Source organism: Centroberyx gerrardi, chromosome 3, assembly GCF_048128805.1.
Source record: "Centroberyx gerrardi isolate f3 chromosome 3, fCenGer3.hap1.cur.20231027, whole genome shotgun sequence".
Classification (NCBI taxonomy): domain Eukaryota; kingdom Metazoa; phylum Chordata; class Actinopteri; order Beryciformes; family Berycidae; genus Centroberyx; species Centroberyx gerrardi.
Window position 1 is genome coordinate 18,687,777 of NC_135999.1, and position 21,909 is coordinate 18,709,685.

The following is a 21,909-nucleotide window of genomic DNA, read 5'->3' on the forward strand; positions in this document are numbered from 1 at the left end:
TTCTTTTGGTTTTGAATGAGAATTGATGTTTCTTTCATGGTGCTATTTTGCCTTATTTGAATAAATATTGTAATGTATTGCAAATGTATTGTCATGTACAGTTTTATATTACCTCTCTGGAATATTGTTCTGTAGGTCACTAATTTATACAGAATTTTTATGTACTTTTGACTTGATACTTGTCCCTGTGTAGCTGTGTTTTGTATTGTTAATTTTATTATGATAAATATTTTTACTTGTTTGTTCTTGAACGTCGGCAACATCACACAAGATCTGGTTGTACCGCGGTGTTGCGCCTTCAACAGTACTTGGTAATGGTAGTGAAAGAATAAACATCAGATTGTCAAACTGTATGGTTATTTGGGGCATGGTTATTTGATTGCACAGTTTACTACTGTAGAGGGAAGACAGAAAAGATTAATGTTGCAATTTCCTCAACAGCTCTTGAAAAAAGGGTTAAATGAGTATGGGAGAATGATTCCCTTATTTAATTGACTATACAGTAAAAAATATATATAACATAATGAAGTTTTACCTTTAACAAAAGTAGATTAACCAGTTTATGCAGTGGTTCCTTTAAGGTTGACAGCCTAATCCCAACAGCATTTTTGCTGCTCCATTTAACTCTATTGCTGGCTTCAGCCATTCAACAGACTCCACAGTCTCAACCATCAACTGGGTTTCCCATCCTTTCCCAGGGAGCCTAAGCTAACCCGTGTTTTATGGTTGTTTCCAACCTCACTGCCGCTGATGAAAACATACAAACACACACTGGAAACTCTCACAGCTGCCCATAGACTATGCTTTAAATATGTTACTTATTCTGGTCTCATTTTTTCCTCTCGTGAGTTGGCACAGAATTTGTATATTCATTTTCACATTCTACAGGTAAAAACAAAAGACAGCCTGCGCAACCACAGGGGTCATTTACTTTTAAATGCAGCTGTTCAAAAGTTTATGTGGGAATGACAACAAGAGCTTTGATAGTGCAGATATCCGCACTGGCGATCTCACTAACCCTATAGCTGCCCATTTTAAACAGGCCAATCGTCCCATCACAGCATTTAGCTACGGGATTTGAAAAGGTGACACTGTCTAGGCATACTGGACTTCAGAGCTATAGACATATGGAACTAGTTTTGGTTTAGATGATGAACTTGACCTATCTATATTTCTGTAAATGAAAGGTAGAAGAGTAATGTTACATTGATGTTGTGTTCCATCACCCTATTATGCTATTTCACATACTGATAGTCTGTCAATGTTAAAGATCATGTATTGCCCTGTTGCAGATTTGCATACTGATATAGTGTCATAGTTGAAGGTGAATGTCCTAATGGTGATGGTATTGTTGATTCATTCATCTTTTTAACTTTGTAGCTGAAAAATGTATTGTCCGCTTTTCCTTATCCTCTCTCTCTCTCTCTCTCTCTCTGGCCCTGCCCCCCTTCTCCACGCTGGCTCCCCCTCCTTGTCTTATATCTCTATATATAGGAGTTGTTGATTAACCTGTGGGGCACTTTCACATAATTCCAATGGGCGCACATGGTGTGGCTGATTAGCCCATCAGTGGTGAGGGGTATAAAAGACACCCAGCATGTTTTGTATTTTTGAATGTCTTGATAAAGGTCGGCCAAAATGTCGCCAGAGACAGAATAAAGCAGAGTTCATAACGTGTGTGTGTGGGAGTACGTTTTTTTTTTGTTTTTTTTAAATAGAAGACAAGCCAAAATAAAAAATGAGGGAGAAAAAGTACATGGTATTATCAAGAGAAACTTCAGAATAAATACATTTCTTTGTGACAGTGGCTCTATAACAGGTGCATTTTAATGCATGGTTTCTGGCTACTCATTTTCTTGAGGCCAAGGATACTACTCAGTACTAATATGCTGATTTAAAAGATCATCTACCTCCACAGTGTCCCTGGTGCTGTTTCAGAAGAATCACATCTGTTATTGAGAGGCCATTAACACAGTTAATGTTGCTGCCATGCACTTCAATCCATTTGTGTTGTGATAAAATGGGAACTATCATCCTAGAGCAAACCACTCTGATGCTACTGTTCAAGAACGTATTGATTGTTATGGTGACAATCAAACTTTATGATTATACTGTTAGTAAGCAGTGCTTAGAATGTCCCCACCCCCACCCCATAATTAAAGGTCCAGTGCATTCTCAATGTCATGGTAGAATTTAACAAAGCTACCCAAATTACTATTACAAATTACTAACCCTAACACTCTTTGAAAAACTCTCCCTCTGGTTGTCAACAGAATCAGACAGATTTGGAATTCCAATGTAGTTCCTGGTGTAAATGATGTCACCTGCACCCAGGTTTTATTGAATTCTCTGATTGGTCGACAGTCTGCATAGTTAATCAGGTGTCCCATAGTCTGTCATACAATAGCCAGCTAGCAACTTGCCAAACTAGCCAAAATCTCTGTGCCTCCATTGTTGCTGGGTGCTTAAGTTCCAACACTGGATATTTGTTCCCCAAAGATAGAAATACTGGCTGCAGTGGAGGAACAATCATAGGGAAGGTTCGGCTCTCACTCAGTCCTACTAGTTTTGTACCATCTAACCATCAAAAACTGACTAAAATAAAATAAAATCAGCTAATTGTGTTGCTTTTCCAGAGTTTAAATCATTGCACTGGATCTTGAAAGATGATTGGATTTATTCTATGTCGGGAAATGCACCACAGAACTGAGCCAGAGTCGTTTGTTGTGGTGGGACATTACATTATTCCTTCATTTTGACCATAACTGTGTTTATGTGTTTATGTATGTCATCCTTACATCTCCAATATTTCACTTGCTCCATGACACAACGGCCTCTTTAGGCTGCATGTCTAGGGCAAAGTTGGCACTTGAAACCACCACTTGCTTAGTAGTGGTTTGTGTTTGTGTACTTAATCTAATGATTGTGTGTGTGGCACCCAGTAGGCAGCTCTGTGGTGCATCACCTCCTCGTAAAGCCTCAGTAAAGCTTGAGATTATGGGCAGGGCTCAGATCTCACACGATGCTGGTAAAGAGCAGTGAAGAGCAGCTATAGGCCAAAGGGCTGGGCTGAGGCCAGCTGGCAGGCTGCATGTAGTTCAGATGGGGGAACACAACAGCACACAGGGAGGTCCACTTGTTGACTCAGGGTGAAAATAGGTGTACATTTGCTCAGATTCCCCATTGGAAGTCATTTTTAGAAGTAGGTTTCTGAAAGAGAAAGTCACATGTGCATTGAGACCAGCAGTGTCGCCTTACTGACTGGAACAGTGACAAATACCCAGGAGTAATCAAAAAGGATTTATTAAATCACAAATTAGAGGAACACAAGATCTGACCATTTCCTTGATCAAACAAAAAAAATAGGAACACAAACAGCACTTCCAAAACTTTTCACAAATGTTAAGCTTCAACTGCAAGCTAAAGCAATAACAAATCAGTATACCTATTTGGTTTTTATTCTTTAGTCTTTTAGAGAGGTTTTGGTGACTAGACATAAAAGATACCTGATACTTAAAGAGTCCTTGATACTACAGTAAATCACAACTAAAATACACAGAGATAGCCATGAAAAATTAATTAAAAAAAATAAAAAAAAACTATCTTTTTTTATTCAAAGGACTTTCCCAAGCTCTTTCCAAACTCTTATCAGCTATATGCATAATGTTTAAATGAAACAATAGTCAGATCAAATTACCATATTAACTTCACTGTCATGTAAGAGGCAAGTTGTTCTAATTTTCCATATGTTACCGAAATGTTACCTGTCATGCTGACACCAAATATTTCATGAGAAAAGGACTATAATTGTTAATGTCAATGTGATCTACTGGTTCAATCATGTAGTCATATATATGACTGATGAATACATGATGGTATTCTGCAGGTTTGCAGAATTGCGTCTGTAAAGTTAAAAGTAACGTATTGGGGACACTGATGACAACAAACATAAATTCCTTACTCCTAATGCTGAATTCACAAATCCTGCTATACACAAATACATCTTTGGAAATTGTGTATCTATGGGAAGAGATTAGTGGCAGCAGAGATTGTACTTACATAAAAGTACTTAAAAAAATTGATTTATTGAATAAATGAACACAAAAGTTGAATTTGTAAGGCACAATTTGAAATTGAATGCAGTGTCTTGAAATGAAATGTGATTATTAACAAATTTAACTTTGAACTACAAGTTCAAATTCGGCTTTCCCAATTCAAATTCAGGTGTCGCAATTCAGATTCAGACACATCCGGGTACCTCCTCCAAGGCTGCCAGCGATGGGCTCACACTCTTCAATTAGCCAACCACAAGTCATGTGGCACTGTGGCTCACTCAGCTCCTCAGCCAGTGATCAAGTCTTATTCTCCCAACTTGGTTAAAGTGCTGCAGATTGCGTCCTAGCTGCTAGTACTGGACTGCACAGGAAGTTCAATACATCAGTTTGCTACTCTGCGATCAGCTAGTATGGTTTAAAAGCAGTGTACTGCAGCCTGGCAGACCTACAGTAGTTTGCAGCATTGTCATATTTGGATACTTAGCAGTAATAGTGTAGAATACCACCCAAGTGTGAAGGACTGAAGTAACAAAGTGTTTTCCTTAAGAAATATACATAATTTTTCAAAAATGTAGGTTCCAGTAATTTAGTTAGCCATTATTATACACTACCTAGCCAACAGCTAGTAACTAACTAGGCCACGTGTTGACATGTTTTTTGATTTGCAACTCTTTTACCAAGTTGAGAGAATAAGACTTGATTATTGGCTGAGGAGATAGACAAGAGACAGTGACAGACACGGCTTGTGGTCGGTTAAGTGAAGCGCTGGAGGCGGCTGCCTTCCAGTCGACACTCGGGAAACAAAAGTCCCCTTGTTCCCCCACGGTTTATGTCTCAGGAAGCTGAATCTGAATTACAAAAGCTGAATTTGAATTGGGACAACTGAACTTGAAATTAAATTCAAATTAAGTTAAATTCAATAATACCACATTCAATGTCAAGCCAATGCATTTGATTTCAAATTGTATCTTCTATTTTTGAATTATTCAACAATTTTTTTTTTTTTTTAATTCATCAATTTCAATGAGCGTAATAAATTCAAATTTATGCCACTGAAACACAATATCTGCTTGCACTAATCTCTTTCCATATGCATCCATTTTTTGTAACCCTACATAAACCAAACAAAAGTTTCCCCTTGACACTGGTCTTGAATATTTTCTGCTCCCCTCACTCAAGGCCAATACCTTCATTAAACATCTTTAATCAAATGTATATATATAGGAAATTTCAAATCATACAACATGGGACCTTTACAACCTGAAACTTTTGCTGCCCTGGTATTATTACCGACATACATTGCTGCTAATTTACAGGTGGAATTAATTAGGTCCAATTTTAAAACAGAAGTCCTCTTACATAAAGCCTTTAAACACATTAAAAAAAAGTCTTCCTTTCAGTGAATTAGTTGCCTTTTCCAGATGATTAGGCTATGTGCGTGCAGAACTTACAATGTTAGAGATGTAAAAGCACCGCTGGCCCAGGGTCAGTGTGGACAGTGTAGGCTACAGTTCTTCACCTCAGCTCCCAGCTGTGGCTGGGAGGCAACAGTCCCTGCACAAAGTGTGGAGAACACAGGTGAGGTAACAGTGGGAGGATGCTTTTAACTGGTGTAACACTAAGGGTCAACTGACAGTGGATGATGAGAGGTTCAGTGGCAGTGGGTGAAGGACTAAGGCAGGAAGTAGGAAAAAAGGGTGAGAATCGAGTTCTGGGGAAGAGCTGTGGTAAGAAGGAGTGGCCAACTGAGAAAAACAGAAGAGGAGTAGGCTGTCCTTTGTCGAGTGTACAGAGAAGGAGAAACAGGGATGTCTTTAGCCCCTGCTGGAGCAAGGAATTTAGTGAAAACAGAGAGGGGGGTAACTTCTTGTCTGTTGTCACTTCCCCTCCCAAGCATCTTCCCTCTGTTTGGCTGCCAAGCGCTTTTGTTCTGAAAGATAATAGATAACAGACACATACAGTCAACATTGATCTGCCAAACTCTTACCTAAACCTTTAGTGATTTATCGTTAAAAACTCTCATAGAACTTTCTTTGCCACATTGTAGAAATTCTACAGACTGGAGCAACAGTCGTAAATTAATCCCTGAATAGGATCCTACGTGGCATCCATTCTGAGCACACAGTGTTCAGCACATGAGGCACTTCTGCACTGACATTCACTGTGCGTGTTGTGATCTTAAATAAAGATCACTTAAGATCACAACAGTGCACTCATGCCAAGAACAAAGGACCCATTTTTAGTTTGTGCTGCTCAAGGCCCTGACTTCACCGCTGACTGGCTGTTCACTGGACAGCCACTTGTGGTTTTCTGCGCCTATATACTTACGTTCCTACTGTGAAGGGAAACGGCTGCTATACTGATTATAGACTTGTTATGATCTGCATGGCAATACAGGACAGGAAGGATGGAGAGCAACTTATCTTGGCATCGACTTGCAACTAGTCTAGTCTTGTTTATTTATGGCAACTCTGCTTGCCATTTTCTTTGTAAAGTTTAAAGACAGCGCCCACTAGTGGTGGAAACCTTGTGATGCAAACATTGGGACTGTCAGACATGGGTTGTTGTTTTTTTAAATATTTATTTATCCAGGGAAGGTTGACTGAGCACCCATGCTGTTTTTCAATGACGCCCTCCTTGAAACTCACACATTTACACCCATTCACACCTGGGAGCTGCCCAGTACAACTGCAGTATTCCACTGTTGGCCAAAGAGCAGCTCGACTGGAGCGATTTCGGTCCATGTACCTCAACACTAGGTGTTAGGGGAAAGAAGAGCGTTTCTCATTCACCTTCACAACACAGATTTTCCCAGCCAGTCCAAGATTAGAAGCCACAGCATTTAGGTCACACGCCTGCTTCTGTAACCTCTAGGCTACCCCACCGGATGCTATTGCCCATGGCCCTATTGTGCCAGGCCCATGGCCCTATTGTGCCAGGCGACAATCTCCCTGTGTATGATGTAGCCTACCTCTCGCCTCCTGGAGTTTCTTTCTCTCAGCATCACGCTCCTCCCTCGGCTGGTTGCTCTTAACACCCAGGGCTCCAATCACCAGCCGGCGGGCCAGCGCTGCACTCGTCTGGGGTCGCTCCTTAGCAGGCAGGAGGTAGTCTTGGGGTGGGAAGACAAGAGAATAAAGACGGATAGAGTTAAGACTTTATTCGATAAATATTAGGTGAAAAAAATAGGTAGGAGCAGCTAAGGCCTCTCAGCAGTACCTGGCAGTGTATGATGTTAAGTGGACAGCTGAGGATACATCTCTAAATATCTGAGATACAATGGACAAATTGATGAAAAAATGACAGGACAGTTGTAATATGTACCTGAGCAGCTACGGGCTTTGGCCTTGATGGAGGAGGAGGATTTGGAGAGTGGTCGCAACTTCATCAATGGATGTTTGGACCTCAGGGCCTCACGAGCTGAAAAGAGAAAAAAAGTCAACATGTTGCTTATAATTGAGTACATCCCCCAAAACAAAATTTGTGAGATTGTGTTATAAAGAGAGGTTCAAACTTGGGTATAACACTGTAACACTCTACTTTTACATGAAAAAGTGCTTCACTAACCTGCTATAGGGCTAGAGAAGAGGCCCAGGGCATGAGTTTCATCAATCCACTGGATGTCAAAGCCTCTCTGTCTGCACACACGGATACACAAACACACACACAAACACACACACACACACACACATAAATAGATATACACGCACATAAACACACAGTTGGAGGGTTGTGATGAATTCCACAAGTACTAAGACCAGAGGAAGATTAAACTTATACTTGAAGTCTTCGGAGACCTGAGGATCCTAACTACTCTACCTATACCAGGGTTCCCACACTCACTTGGACATCAAATTAAATGACTTTTCAATGACTTTCAAGGTCTTGTTTGGTGAAATTCAAGGACTCAAAAATTAGCATGTTTTGGGGTATGACATGACATTGCTCAAAATTAGACATATGGGCCTCATATTTTACTCTTTACACTTCTGAAGTCAAGAAATCCTGGTGACATTACTAATTTTAAAACTGCTGCTCTATATGCAAATATCCATCATAGGGTTTTCCTTAAGATACAAGTGTTGATCCTGGGATGAAAAGAGGTCCAGAGAGCTGAGGTATCTTGATAAATTCAGGTGCTATATTTTAATTAATTAATCCATTCATTTTCAAACACTTTAAGGGCCTTATTCTATTTTCCTTAAATCCATAAACTTTCATGGATGGATTTCCATGGAACCCCACTATACACTAGCACAGGTACATACTGGTAGGACTGAAAAAGCTTGAGAAGGTCCTCCGTCTTAAACTCTGGAGGAAACTCGTAGATCTCTACGATGTGAGACAGCTCGTCCTCTGTGAGGTCAATGTCTTCATCTCCATCTCGGTCCATGTTGTAGTAGTCGAACCTGGATTCCTGGATCGACTTTTTCTTTCTACCTTCCTTCACAGCGAGCTGGAAGGTTGAGGGAGGCGTGAGGACGGATGAGGACAGATGGGATATGAGGATCAGGAATTGGAAGGAGGAAGAAGGGGATATGTGGCATATGTGGCAAGAGGAGGAGAAGAAAATTTGGAGGCAATACGTTTAGAGGTTATGAAGAAAGAGAAAAGAGATACTGCTTTGCAAAATACCTAAACAAATTACATTAATACTAATTATATACTTTCACTATCCCTTCCCCTCCACCAGAGGAAGAGCTGAAAAATCAAATGGGACAAAGACTGGTGGTCACTTCACATATAGGCCCAGAACTTAACCCACTTTACACCCACTGCACTCAAAATTTATGAGTAAACTAACACCAAACACTCACCTCTTCAAGCAGGTGTGGATCCAGACAATCCCCATCATCGTTGAACAAGGTGTCCCAACTGTCTTCCTCATCTTCTGCTTCCAGATGCGAGGCAAGCTCTGCGTCTGCTTCCTGATTGGCTGAGGCGGGCTGTCCATCAATCTGCGTCTCTGCATCTTCTAACCGGTCGTCTTTCTCACCAGTTTTGGTGTTACCATTCTGTGTCACGCCCCCATCATCTTCCCCTCCGACAGGCGCTGCCGCCTCGTCCCCTGCTCCAGCCTTGTCCTTCTTGTTCTTGGCATTCTTTCGCGCCTTGTCTGTGTAGCGAGGCCTGGGTCGTGGTTTTACTTCTCCCTGAGCTTGGGGCTTGTCCTTGGGGGCATCTTGTCGTTTCTTGGGCATGTAGAGGACCTTATCTGGCCTCTTTGAGGGGGTCGTGGTCGAGGGCTGGGCTGGGGCACTTTCTTCCTTGGGCTGGTCCAACTCCATTGCTAAATGGTGCTATTTAAACAACATCAACGGGGAAAGGAGAGAGGAGAAAACATGTCATCAAGCAGTAGAAACTAAAACTAAGTCAACATGTCATGCCATAATGCTTTCGTTTAACGTTAATAAATTCTTCTGTCTCGTGAGTTTTGGTTTTGTTGAATGACTGCATAAATATATTTTAAATCTCAACGACGTTAGCACAGTCCAAGATTTATACCGGTGAAATTAAAATCATTACGGTGCTAGCAAGCTTTGTGAGCATTTTAGCTAACGTTACTCTCGGATGATAACTGCATGTAAATTATGAATGGACGTACATGTACGGTTCATTTCGGTCTACTTAAGAACCTCATTCTATTAATTTAATTTCAATTCAGTCACATTTAACCATAATTTTAGCACAATTGTTTATCTTTTCGCTCACCCGTGTTTGTTTAGGTTTAGTAACAGATTTTCGTCGCACTGCTGACGCAAGTGTGGGGGAAATCGCAAAGTATTATGGGAGATGGTGTTACTTGTATGACGCAGCCTGCAGAAACACTCCGGGACGAGCTAATATGTTTACTGTTTTCCACTGGTGATTTTTGAATGAAATAAGCATTGTAGTTATAGTGCATGGTTTTCTGACCTAGCAAGCATTATTTTCTTCTTATTTCCATGCCGTCGTTTTAATGTATTTGTCATGGATGTATTGGTATTTGTTCAGTACTTGCCTGCATGAACATCCGTCTCTGGAGTGCACGCCCAAAGTACCACGGGGCATGGCCATTGGTCAAAGCACTAATTATTCAGACAGCTCTTCTGTGATTGGCCAAACAGTTACACAAGCTGTTGTGTAAAATTTAACGACACAAATTGTCTCTACCAAAATTGATGAGAAGACGGTGCAGGGGCCTGTCTGCTGCAGCGAATTAAATCAAATTTCTTCTCCACACATTGATATCAGGTAAGCCGGTATTTAGCCTGTGAGGAAACATTATTTGCATGGTAAGAGGAATGAAACCCCCTGCAGCAGGACTGTGGTCAGGATCAGGCAGGAATGACGAATAAATGATGCATATAGCAAATGTATTCCATATGATTAGTAACATTATCGATCAAATAGGAAATCATGTGTTTAGTGACAAAGCGCGGATTTCATAACATCTACCTGTACACCCAGAATGCTACACAGTTAAAGAAATTGTGTGTGTGTGTGTGTGTGTGTGTGTGTGTGTGTGTGTGTGTGTGTGTGTGTGTGTGTGTGTTTGTGTGTGTGTGTTAGAGAGAGAGAAACATTTAATGACAGTGTTCACTGATGTATTCGCGACCACACGCAGACAGCCTTGTAACTGCTAATGTAACAGCTTCACATTAACCTCCACATTAATACAACAATAACATAATAACAGTTGGTAGCTAATTATGTGATTATAGCCTACAATTAACTAATAACGTATTAATGTAATGGAAATTTCTAGCCATTAATGTAATAACTTGTGACTGCTAACATCATCATTTTTGCATTATTCGATTTCATTATAATACCATATGAAGGCTGAAATGTTCAGTTTTCAAAACTGTAATAACAGAACTGCTAATTTAATACAAGTAAAAATTCAATACACAACTGTCACCTATTAGCCAATAAGGCTATTAACTGTGGTTCTACATCTAAAAGAGGCCTTTGGTGATACATTTTATTACATTTCACAGGATTGTGACACTTAGCTGCAAACTGTTATTATGTTAATGGGAAGTTATTACACAGAAATTTGTAACAAGCTTCTCTGCAATTTCCATGCTGAAAATAATTGTAATAACTCTGCCTCCACGTCTATTTACCAGTGGTGGAGGCAGAGCCTTGCACGCTATTGAATAAAAACTTTTGTCTTTGAGTGATAGTTTGGCTGTAATGAGCTGTCATACCATACTGTATATCTATGCATGATACTGACTTAAGAATAATGTGCTGCTGCTGCACTCTGCTCCAGGACATGAAAACTCCGCATTGTAATTCCATCCTGCTCTTTACAAAGAATTCAATGATTCTCATCTGCATGTTGAATTAAAATGAAAGACCCACCCATGCTCTCTATGTCCCTCCAGGTTGTAGTGATGTGGGGTTCAAGTCTGTGGCTCCTCCTCCTCGGACTCTGGCAGCAGTCCCTCGCCCAGAGCTCTGAGCCCATGTTTCAGGTCGTGACAGAGACAATACTTCCCCCTGACAGTCTGCACAATCCCACTCAGCTCAATTATGGGATGGCTGTAACGGACGTAGACGGTGACGGAGACCTGGAAGTGGTGGTGGCTGGGTGAGTGTGAAAATAGTTAATGATTGAGGGATGGAGGGACGGGCGAAGGAGTGTTTCATGGCAGGAGAAGGGGGAGGGAGGGAGGGAGTGTGTGCTCAGGAGTGTACAGCTGTTTGGTGTTGTCCCACTTCATGTTCAATTTGTCAGAATTCCAGCGGAAATACCCGAGTAAAGCAAGCACACCAAACCTCTGTGATGTCCTCAGGTATAACGGGCCCAACCTGGTGCTGAAGTACGACCGCAGTCAGAGCAGGTTAGTGAACATCGCCGTGGATGACCGCAACTCTCCGTTCTACGCCCTGAGGGACATGGCGGGGAACGCTATCGGAGTCACCGCCTGCGATGTGGACGGAGACGGGCGCGAGGAGATCTACTTCCTCAACACAAACAATGCTTACTCTGGTAAACGCTGCATTCTTATTCACAAGCTCCCCTGCAGCCACCAGTAGAATAAACGTAGACTCAATTTACCTTAATGATAACTGATTCGTTTCCCGTGGCAGGACGGGCAAGTTACTCAGACAAGCTCTTCAAGTTTCGTAATGGCCGCTTTGAGGATCTGTTGAGCGATGACATCAACGTGCGTCGTGGCGTGGCTAATCGCATGGCGGGACGGTCTGTGGCGTGTGTCGATAGGAAGGTCAGTAAACACACTCTGTCAGCCCATGTGCAAAGTCAGCAAAATGTCATGCTTTGTTCCTCCTTTTTCAATCTTTCTGATCTCTGAACTTTCCTGTCATCCTCTCCCCATCCTTTGATTCTTCGCATCTTCTCACCTTCTCTCAAGTCTCTAGTTCCTCCCAAAATGCTTCTCTCACTTTCTCTCAATTCCCTCTACTAAACCTTTTGCCTAAACGTCTTTTCACACTGCAGGGTACAGGCCGTTACGCAGTCTATGTAGCCAACTATGCCAGTGGCAACGTCGGTCCCCATGCTCTCATAGAGATGGATGAGGCCGCCAGCGATGTGACCAAGGGCGTCATCGCTCTGTCTGACGTAGCTGCCGAGGCCGGGGTCAACAAGTTCACAGGTCAGGGGGTCAGGAGGTCACACACATCACGGGGAGGCGTGTGATGTTTTCAAGCCGGCCAAAGTGCCGAATGAACTGCAGCATTCACAGTTTGCTTGTTCTGCAGGTGGGCGGGGCGTGGCGGTCGGACCAATCCTCAGCCAGAAGATGTCTGATGTGTTTTGTGACAACGAGAACGGACCCAACTTCCTGTTCAAGAACAATGGAGACGGGACGTTTGTTGACATGGCCACACAAGCAGGTGTGTATGAGGAGGGATGAGAGGAAGCTGAAAGGTATGGGATGGAAAATTCTTTTAATTAAGGTCATTTTTTAAGGTAATTTTCTGTCTTTGAGAATTTATATTTTTGCGCCACTACATTTCACAGCAAATATCCTACTTTTTGCCCTGCTATAGCCTATGTTAATCTAATACCTGGTGGTACTAGTTACTTTTATTATCTAAAAAAAATGGTATTGCATGTGACTACTTCATAAAAATGCTGCATTTTTTTACTGCTAGTCAGCCATCAGCTGTAGCATTAACTGGCATGTACATAAATATTTGAAATACAGCTGTTCTGTATAGCTTTCAAACACTCAACATGTCAAATAAAAAATATTATACACTTTCATATTGAACAAAAAAGAGAAAAAATTAGTCCCTACAACCCAGTTTAACGCTAGGAAGTATTCGATTATGGTGGTGACCACAACACAGAGAAGCATATTCTGGGTTTACTCTTGGTTCATTCTTATTTGAAAGTTTATTTTTTGGATATGTGGCAAAAAGAAAATAGTAAGTTACAGTAAATAGATCATTTTTTCCAACAATGGCTGTACTGTAGCCTGTAACACTGTGTCATCCTCTTTAGGTGTGGAGGACCGGTACCAGCATGGTAGAGGATTAGCACTAGCTGACTTCAACGGCGATGGAAAGACAGACATTGTCTACGGCAACTGGAATGGCCCACACAGACTCTTCCTGCAGGGCAGCGATTACAAGTTCCGGGTAAGGAAGGGGAACACGATAGCAGTGGGAAATGGAAAAGGAGTGAGTGGCAGATAAAATAGTAAAAGATAAAAGGGAAAGAATCTGATATAGGATGACTCGACTGTAATGTGTTCTCCTGTCCAGAACATCGCCACTGCAGCGTTTGCTGCCCCCTCCCCTATCCGTACGGTCATCGCTGCTGACTTTGATAATGACAAGGAGCTGGAAGTGTTTTTCAACAACATCGCCTACAGAGGCAACGCCCCGAACAAGGTCTTCAGGTAACATCTCAATCATATATACTGCTGTGTTATATTATGTATGAACTATTAAGTTCCAAAAAGACACATCCAACAATTATGAAAACATTTTTTTGGCACCAATAGGTGACATGAAAGTAAAACACATCCTGGAATACTGTTTACATTATTAGCTATCCTGAGAACCGTGTGTGTGTGTGTGTGTGTGTGTGTGTGTGTGTGCAGGGTGTCAAGGAGAGCTGATGCAGATCCTTTGATCCAGGAGCTGAATGTGGGAGATGCTGCGGAGCCGCAGGGGCGAGGCACAGGTCAACACTTCTATCTCTAATCTCATAACAGAGGGCAGCGGTCTCAGAATTAGCTGTGACAACACATTTTTGTTTTTCAGTTTTATTCCCTAAAATGAGTAAACACTCACTATGTGCTAGCTCTCCCTTTGGATTAGATTAACACTGACATAATGGTCAGATAAACACCACAGCAGGGTTGTTATGTAAGCCAGTGCAGTGAAAGGCTTCTGTCTCTGTGGTGGACAGGTGGCACTGTGACAGACTTGGATGGCGACGGACAGCTGGACCTGCTGCTGGCACATGGAGAGAGCGCCTCCCAGCCAATCTCTGTCTTCAAGGTCAAACAGGTGTGTGTGTTTGTGAATGAGTGAGTGAGTGAAAGAGAGAGAGAAAGAGAAAGAAGGCATAATCCCTGTTCATTGGGCTCTAACCTTCTGCAAACTGTACCTGTCAATCTTGTCAGGGTTCGTCCAATAACTGGCTGCGGGTGATCCCTCGCACGCAGTTTGGCTCTTTTGCCCGGGGTGCCAAGGTAACGGCCTTCACCAATCAGAGTGGAGCTCACACACGCATCATTGACGGAGGCTCAGGCTACCTGTGTGAGATGGAGCCTGTCGCCCACTTTGGTTTAGGTGACTTCCTTTCCACTTTTCTTCATAGACTCTTAAAGATGTGTCATTTTCAGCACACATGTATTTCCCGTATTTCTAGAAAAGGACAATACACATTACTGTTACTTTTCATCAGAATTAAGTGTGATGTCCCATGACACACAGGGGGACTGAAAAGGACATATTTTCCTCCTGTGGTGTAAGGATTTTCCTCAGTCAGTGATCTAGGATCCGCTCACCATCTTTCTCCTGATAACTCACAGGAGGTGATGAGGTGACCGTACTGGAAGTCTCTTGGCCAGACGGCAGCTCCATGTCTCGCCCCCTTCAGCCTGGTGAAATGAACTCGGTGGTGGAAGTAGCCTATCCTAAAGAAGGAGGGGTGTCTGTGCTTGCCAGTGATACGCAGGTACGCACTACGGATCCACGGCATGAACTATGATCACGGGTAACGTTCCAGCCAGTCTCTACAAGTTTGCTTATCCAATGATCCAGGCAACCAACTATTGTACAAGATTTCAGCATCTAGATTTACTGGGTTTTAGTCTCTCTCTCTCTCTCTCTCTCTCTCTCTCTGGGTCATTGCCACAGTCCTCAGGCTTTCTTTTACTTCTGCTGCTACAAATCTAAATGGACAAAGAGATTTGCTTTGGATATCAATTAATTCCTTTCATCTTTTTTTTTTCAGTGTGGTAAAGGCTTTGCTGTCAAGAATGGCCGCTGTGCAGGTAGGCAAAGCTTTTTGTAACGGATCTTGTGCTTTCAAGATAAATCAAAGAATTTAATCAAACTTTCATTTATTTTATTTTTCATTTTCTTTTGTCTTCCCCATTTATTTTTCTACAGGAATTTGAGGACAGTGACGTGAGATACAATAAAAAAAAATACAAGATTGTCACAGAGAACATGGCTATAAAAGTTCTATTGTTGTTTTTTTCTGTGTTAGGACGGGGCCTTGTCATTTTCTTTACTCTATGAGTAGTTTGACTATCTTTTATGAATGTTTTTTTCTTTTAAACTGTTCATTGTTCAGCTTTGCTACCGGGTTATGATAGTCTTTTATGTGGCAAGCCCCAGTCTCTAAATAAACTGCTTCAAATCAATATGTTGGGTGAGTCAGTTTATCATTTCATAGGTAAAAAATCTGACAGTCTTCTGCATCTCTGGTCACTCCTCCTCTCCTCCCACATACAACCTCATCAATCCACCCATCAATCTCTATGGCTGAAACAGATTACAATTCCTTTTATTTATTATTATTTCAAAAAAACACTTAAGTTTCCAAGTGTCCGCCTGCAATTCATGCAAAGTCTATTAGCACATATCTCTTCTGTCCTTCTCCCACTCTACCCACTTCTCTTATTCATTCCCTATGACGACCATCTCCCTTGATTTTCACTTTCTGTAGTGAAGTCTGTCTTACCTGTCTTTTATCTCTCCTGCTTTTCCATTTTTTGTTGTTGTGCTCCCTTATTCTCTCTCTCCCTCCATGCAGCCTTGGCTCCATTTTACGACGGGGTCCGCTCCGCCTCCGTCTCCACATTTGAAGCCTTCTGGTGGGCAGTTTTACCACAGTGTCTCTTGGTGCTGTCTGCGCTGGCAAATCTGAAGGGACGGTAGCCTTCAGGGTAATGATGATGCTACACTAAGACAGCGTTTCTCAATAATAGTCCTTTGAGGATTACATGAGCGCTGTACGTCTAGATAAAGCATCTGATAAAAATGACTTAATCATCCAGCAACGATGTGGCCATTTGTTTTATGATGGACACACTGTGTAATCATATCTGGATATCTGGACATCCTGCAGTCTCCAGGAAGTGGGTTTCTCACATGACCCCCAACCTCTTCCTGTTTGCTGCTGTGAGCTGGAAGCATGGGATAGTCACATTATGTTGTAAGTGGTGGTTAAGTGGTAACTGATGTTAAGATTAAAGATTGGGATCAGTATCACGCCGTCCAGTTAGATATCACCCAGCTGAATGTGTTACAGTATGGTGTAACCAGTGCATGTGAGCATGTGTGAAATAATTCCCTTGCTTGACCAAAGCTTATTACAATGGCTTAGCAAACTTCCTCATCAAGATATTTTCTATCTGATGTATTTTTACTCCTCTCATATAACAATAATAATAATAATTTAAACTCTATATTGTCATTATTTTCCTATTGTCTAGAATAATGAATGAGCTAATATTCTTGTGCCCCTACTCCATTACAGTGTGCTTTTTACTATATTTAAGTGAATACACTTACATTCGCTCATTGGTTAATAAAATCAATAAATGTCTTCTGTTACACTCATGAAACTGAAGAAACCAAGATGATCAAAAGGAGCTCAAGCATCATCTTGAATGTATATTGATTGAAAGAACCTAAGGTGATAGTTATGTTGTGGATAAAACATGAGCTTCATGTGGCTGTGATGAAACAGTATTTATTTGATGCTAGTCACACACACCTCGTTGCCATGTGTATCAAACAACAAGCAGTATGAAAGATTGTTCCTTACTTTTTGCACAAATACAGAATGTCACCAAAAATAAAAGACACATTCACATTTGTGGGGCAATTTTGGCAGTTATTGTTCTTTGGAGGTTTGTACAGCAATAAAGGAAGGGTTGTGCATTTCAAAACACGACGGGTGAAATTCAGGAAGACTTTTGACTCATCCTTTCCCTACTTACTGCTGCATTTAATGTACAGTGTGTCTTTGCATAATCAACATTTAGGAAGAGTTGGTCCCGCTCAGTGAAACCAAGAGGTTAGTATTTAGTTGTGTGTGTGTGTGTGTGTGTGTGTGTGTGTGTGTGTGTGTGTGTGTGTGTGTGTGTGTGTGTGTGTGTGTGTGTGTGTGTGTCTGTCTACTAAGTGAAACACAAGCTGCATGTGAGAAATACTACAGATCTGCTACATTATATACATAGATGGGCTGAATTACATTCATCTGCTACCAGACAGCTCATGTTTTACAGCAGAGATGGGAGGATCGGTTCTTTTCCTTCGTACATCTGGGCTGCGGGTTCTGGATCAGTGAAAGTTTGAGAGACTCAGCTCAAATCTCTGCACATCCTTTCTGTATTTGCTAGTGTCTGTCTTGAGACCCAGACAGGTGGAATTTGGACTTTTGAGACTGGTGAATTTGAGCGATTGCAACACGCCCAAACAAATACAGATAACAGCTTTAAAAGGATGTGCTGTAGAGCCATGTCTGGTGTGTGTTGTTGATGGTGATGAGTTCCATTCACTCCAAATCCCTGGTTGGTTGACTGTAGGTGGGCTGGGTGTGGTCAGGGTGAGTTTCTGGCTCATCGCCCCCACATGGTGCAACTGTGGTGGTTGAGGTATGAGGTTTGGTCAGACTTGGGGTCTTCGCTCCTGTTTCATAAATACATATCAATACTTCTTTTCCTCCCTTTTTCTCTCTCCTCCTTGCATCCTTTTCTCCCCTACCAGATTACACACAACTGCGGTAACTTCAAGGAGGACAGGAAGGCAAGTAATGGTACGTTCACACAAAGAGTCACTAGCAAGCTGTTTTTTTGTTATTTTTTTCGGTGGAAGATCACATCCTAACATCATCGTGTCAGCGCTTGCACCTTGCTTGCTTTGCGACATGTTTTAAGCGTTCGCTGAGAAAAAAAAGCCAGTACAACTTTTATACGTGATGGAAGGTGAGGAGCAACATGCCTTTCTCTCTCACATGCTAGCAGAACCCTTTGTGTGAATGTAGCCTATAGGGATGTATGGGCTAATTGTTGGGACAGGAGCGTCGGATCATTGTCCTACAGGTTCTCCAGGCTGACCTCCAGGGTTGGGAGTGATCAGGGGGACGTGGTGACGGCAAGCGCCCAGTCATCGAGCAGTGCTGCCGGACATAGAGCTGCTGCCTGAGCTGGAGCCGCTGGAGCCCCGGTCCTCATAGATGGAAATCTCTATCTGGTGAGAGAGGAGTTAGGGACCAAGCATATGCTATTGGAGTATGGTAGAGTTAATTACACACAAAGATACACTGCAAAAACTCCATCTTGAGTCCTAAAATCGTAATTTTCTTAAAATAAGTGAAAAAAATATGCCAGTGTTAGATAATTTCACTCAGTAGTGCATTATTCTGCCTTATTATTCTATTATTTTAAGATACTGACACTCATTTCTAGAAAATTCCTGAAAGAAGTGAAACTGCATTGGAACTGCATGGGAGGTATCTAACCTCATTGGCAAAATCTTTCTCTTGGAAAAAAAATATATATAAGATTTGAAGGCTGAATATGAGATGACTTGTTAAGATGGATGTTTTTTGCAGTGTAATTGCTTTTGTGCACATACACGCACAACCATGCACACTCCAAATAGCAAGGATACGACGCGCATTCCCCTCTCGATAGGATCTGTGAGGAGCAAACCCCTGGGAGCATAGATCTTCTCATTCTGCTCCTGAATGTACTTGGCTATCTTCTTCAGCACCTGACACGCAGACACAACCGATGACCAGACAGAAAGACAGAGAAGAAGAAACAGTAAGTGGATTTAAAATGGTTTCCCAGACAGATATTAATCCTTGTCCTGGACCAGTGAACAGGCGGTGAGTTGAAGATCACCAGCCTGACCTTCTCATAACGTGTCTCCATGCAGAGGAAGATGAGATAGGCTGTAGCGCAGGCCAGGCATCCCTCCAGGTAGGACTGGCCTCCAATCTTCTCTGCCTCAGCGTAGTAGTTATTCAGCGTCTTCACAGTGTCCTCAAACAGTGTCCGCTCAATCTGGAGACACACACAGGCACAGAAGCATGATCCTCCTGTGTGAGTAGCAGGGTTGGGTAGTAATGGAATACTTGTAACCGCGTAACGCATTCAAAATACAGAAAACGTAAATGGATTCTATTGCGTTACCTAAAAAATAATGTATTCTGATTGCAGATACTTTTGAAAAATTTGAGGATTACTTCTGGCAATTAAAGTGAAAGAGAGAAACTCAGAAAATGTGTTTGTATGCAAAACTGAAATACATTTCCGTAACTTTTTCTCATATGTACCAATATCTTTACTGGTACAGGTGGTACAGGTATTAAACACTACCAGTTATGCTAATATTTCTGTCAACATACTTCACATAACAGTGAAGGTGGTATTAATATGAACTCCGTATTTTGAAGCATTAAGGAGTTATAATAGTTTCAAGTTTCAGTTTTTACTCATTAATATGCAAATTTATGTAGCAAGGCGCTCCAAAATCTAACCAGATCATCTACGCTATAGGGGGAACCTGTGATGTGAGTATGAAGTTTCTATCAGGTATTGTTCTTGGGTTACTGTGCTCACAAGAATGTGTCTACACACTGACAGACAGACACACTGACAGACAGACAGATACACTGACAGACAGACACACTGACAGACAGACACACTGACAGACAGACACAGACAGACGGCACCATGACGACAAAATATCCCTCATACCATGTACCATAGTGGCAGCACATAAAAAACTTTGGATAAAACTGTCCACCAAATGATACATGTTAAACACACACGCACACACACACACACACACACACACCAAACAGCAACACTCCAAAACGCCCAGTTTCTTTGAAAAGGAATAAAATGACAGCCTCCTCCCTGCTCCACTCCTCACCCTGCTCTCCAGCTCCGAGGGGAACTTGGTCTGGAACTTGCAGGTGGTTCCTTCACTGTAGTCTCTCTGGATGAAGACCTTGTTGGCCAGTGAGGCGCTGTGCCTCAGCTCCTGCAGGTTGTGGAACTAAGGACAGATCACACACACACACACACACACACACACACAAATACCCAAATACAATGATGAAGGTTAGTATCTGTGTAGCTGTTCAATAGTAATAATGCATACAAACAGAGGCTGATGCTGTAGTCTTTAGAGGTATAGGATGATAGAGGAGAAGCAGACAGCTTGTGATCAATCACTCTGTCTGGGTGTCTGGACTCATTCTGCCTTGTTGCGTGTTGGAGCTGAGCCCAGCACTGGACATACTATCTTATCCACACACACTTCCATCCTCTCTCTCCCTCTCTCTCTCGGGTATTACAGGGAAGCAAGCTGGAAGGAGACGGGACAACATTTCACTACAACTCACAACAGATCGATGTGGCAGAACAGGATTAAGCGGACGAATAAAGAGAGCACCAATTTATGCAAGCTCTTGTATGCTTGTCCGTTTCGGAGAGAGTGCAGTGGGGTGAATATCAGTTAAGGTCATCATCATTAGATTTTTGCTCATATTTTTAAAAAAAAGTACAAGTCCAGGCGAAAGACGGGAACAACAGTAGGCTATAGAAAAGATTTTGGGGAATATGACGCGTGTTACAGCGGAGTGGTCGCTGTCCATGGTGCTGAACGCGATGCCTGTGTGTGTGTGTGTGTGTGTGTGTGTGTGTGTGTGTGTGTGTGTGTGTGTGTGTGTGTGTGTGTGTGTGTGTGGTCGGTCACTGGTCAACACAGTGGCCTGCCACGGGATTAACGGGGCGTCTCGACAGACAAAAAGAGATCTGCTTTCACCAAAACAGCTTAACATCGCGAGGACTGCGCGACGATCCGCTGTTTCTGCCTCATTTGTATTTCTTTGAAGAAAAAACAAAATTCCTATTTAAGGATATTTCTTTCAAATACCCACACAACAAAAATGATCAAGCTTTACTCGAATTCGGGACACGGTCGTCAGTCTTGATTCAAGGGAGCCGCGACTGAACCAGTGTTGCACAATTTAACCTTGTGCAGCCTAAATGCCCCTATTAACAATGTTCGCTGCACCCGCGCCCGTTTATTCTAAAGATAATAAAAATGCACAATGCTGCTCATCGACACCACAACAACAAATAAAATAGGGAATAGAAAATATGCTACATTCTCACCTCCGTCGCCATGTTGCCATCCGTGGCCGTAGGGACGAGTCCCTGCGCTGAAATCGCTTTAGTGGGACACACGGGCGGATTGGAGGACTGGAGGGGGAAGGGTGGAGGGAGGAGAGCAGAGGGATGGTGGAGCCGGAGAGGTGGGGCCATGGGCGGGGTTAACATGTAAAATACAGTGCGCGATTGTTAAGGCTTTGGAAGACAATTTATATCAATATTTCAGC

At 42.2% G+C, this 21,909-nt stretch overlaps 3 protein-coding genes across 5 annotated transcripts; 1 reads left to right on the forward strand and 2 right to left on the reverse strand.

Moving 5' to 3' along the window:
• Positions 1-2,855: 2,855 nt before the first annotated feature.
• Positions 2,856-9,915, reverse strand: r3hcc1l (R3H domain and coiled-coil containing 1-like). 2 transcript variants are annotated; one of them, XR_013504320.1, is made up of 7 exons: positions 8,873-9,365; positions 8,324-8,511; positions 7,623-7,693; positions 7,380-7,475; positions 7,027-7,167; positions 5,507-5,985; positions 2,856-3,210 (listed from the first exon to the last, which is right to left on the reverse strand). XR_013504320.1 is itself a non-coding variant. In XM_078282814.1 (7 exons), the coding sequence occupies exons 2-7, from the start codon at positions 9,341-9,343 to the stop codon at positions 5,933-5,935; spliced, it is 1,020 nt and encodes a 339-aa protein (XP_078138940.1). In that variant the 5' UTR covers positions 9,344-9,355; positions 9,768-9,915; the 3' UTR covers positions 3,326-5,932. The 2 variants fall into 2 exon arrangements, 1 of the variants encoding a protein (XP_078138940.1); XM_078282814.1 differs by lacking the exon at positions 2,856-3,210 and adding an exon at positions 9,768-9,915 and having other exon boundaries at positions 3,326-5,985; positions 8,873-9,355.
• Positions 9,916-10,197: 282 nt separating this feature from the next.
• Positions 10,198-15,884, forward strand: crtac1a (cartilage acidic protein 1a). 2 transcript variants are annotated; one of them, XM_078291209.1, is made up of 14 exons: positions 10,198-10,289; positions 11,432-11,637; positions 11,843-12,039; positions 12,141-12,277; positions 12,511-12,667; positions 12,774-12,908; positions 13,522-13,658; positions 13,785-13,921; positions 14,126-14,208; positions 14,437-14,537; positions 14,654-14,822; positions 15,065-15,249; positions 15,490-15,529; positions 15,648-15,884. In XM_078291209.1, exons 2-12 carry the CDS (start codon positions 11,441-11,443, stop codon positions 15,241-15,243), a joined length of 1,629 nt encoding a protein of 542 aa, XP_078147335.1. In that variant the 5' UTR covers positions 10,198-10,289; positions 11,432-11,440; the 3' UTR covers positions 15,244-15,249; positions 15,490-15,529; positions 15,648-15,884. The 2 variants fall into 2 exon arrangements, with proteins under 2 accessions (XP_078147335.1, XP_071783782.2); XM_071927681.2 differs by having other exon boundaries at positions 15,065-15,210.
• A 1,342-nt stretch (positions 15,885-17,226) lies between these two features.
• On the reverse strand, positions 17,227-21,760 carry golga7ba (golgin A7 family, member Ba). Its single transcript, XM_071927682.2, has 5 exons — positions 21,686-21,760; positions 20,436-20,561; positions 19,409-19,561; positions 19,164-19,265; positions 17,227-18,740 (listed from the first exon to the last, which is right to left on the reverse strand). The coding sequence occupies exons 1-5, from the start codon at positions 21,695-21,697 to the stop codon at positions 18,657-18,659; spliced, it is 477 nt and encodes a 158-aa protein (XP_071783783.2). The 5' UTR covers positions 21,698-21,760; the 3' UTR covers positions 17,227-18,656.
• Positions 21,761-21,909: the final 149 nt, after the last annotated feature.

What these genes read in the sequence shown, in the direction of transcription:
- r3hcc1l (XM_078282814.1), bottom strand. Translation starts at nt 9,343, where the DNA reads ATGGAGTTGGACCAGCCCAAGGAAGAAAGTGCCCCAGCCCAGCCCTCG. An exon ending in AAGCTTTTTCAGTCCTACCA is followed by an intron (nt 7,694 to 8,323) that starts GTATGTACCTGT and finishes CCGTGTGTGCAG; the next exon opens with ACAGAGAGGCTTTGACATCC. An exon ending in CTTCTCTAGCCCTATAGCAG is followed by an intron (nt 7,476 to 7,622) that starts GTTAGTGAAGCA and finishes TTCTCTTTTCAG; the next exon opens with CTCGTGAGGCCCTGAGGTCC.
- crtac1a (XM_071927681.2), top strand. Translation starts at nt 11,441, where the DNA reads ATGTGGGGTTCAAGTCTGTGGCTCCTCCTCCTCGGACTCTGGCAGCAG. An exon ending in TGGCGTGTGTCGATAGGAAG is followed by an intron (nt 12,278 to 12,510) that starts GTCAGTAAACAC and finishes TTCACACTGCAG; the next exon opens with GGTACAGGCCGTTACGCAGT. An exon ending in CTGTCTTCAAGGTCAAACAG is followed by an intron (nt 14,538 to 14,653) that starts GTGTGTGTGTTT and finishes CAATCTTGTCAG; the next exon opens with GGTTCGTCCAATAACTGGCT.
- golga7ba (XM_071927682.2), bottom strand. An exon ending in CCTCGGAGCTGGAGAGCAGG is followed by an intron (nt 19,562 to 20,435) that starts GTGAGGAGTGGA and finishes GTGTGTCTCCAG; the next exon opens with ATTGAGCGGACACTGTTTGA. An exon ending in TCGAGAGGGGAATGCGCGTC is followed by an intron (nt 18,741 to 19,163) that starts GTATCCTTGCTA and finishes CTCTCTCACCAG; the next exon opens with ATAGAGATTTCCATCTATGA.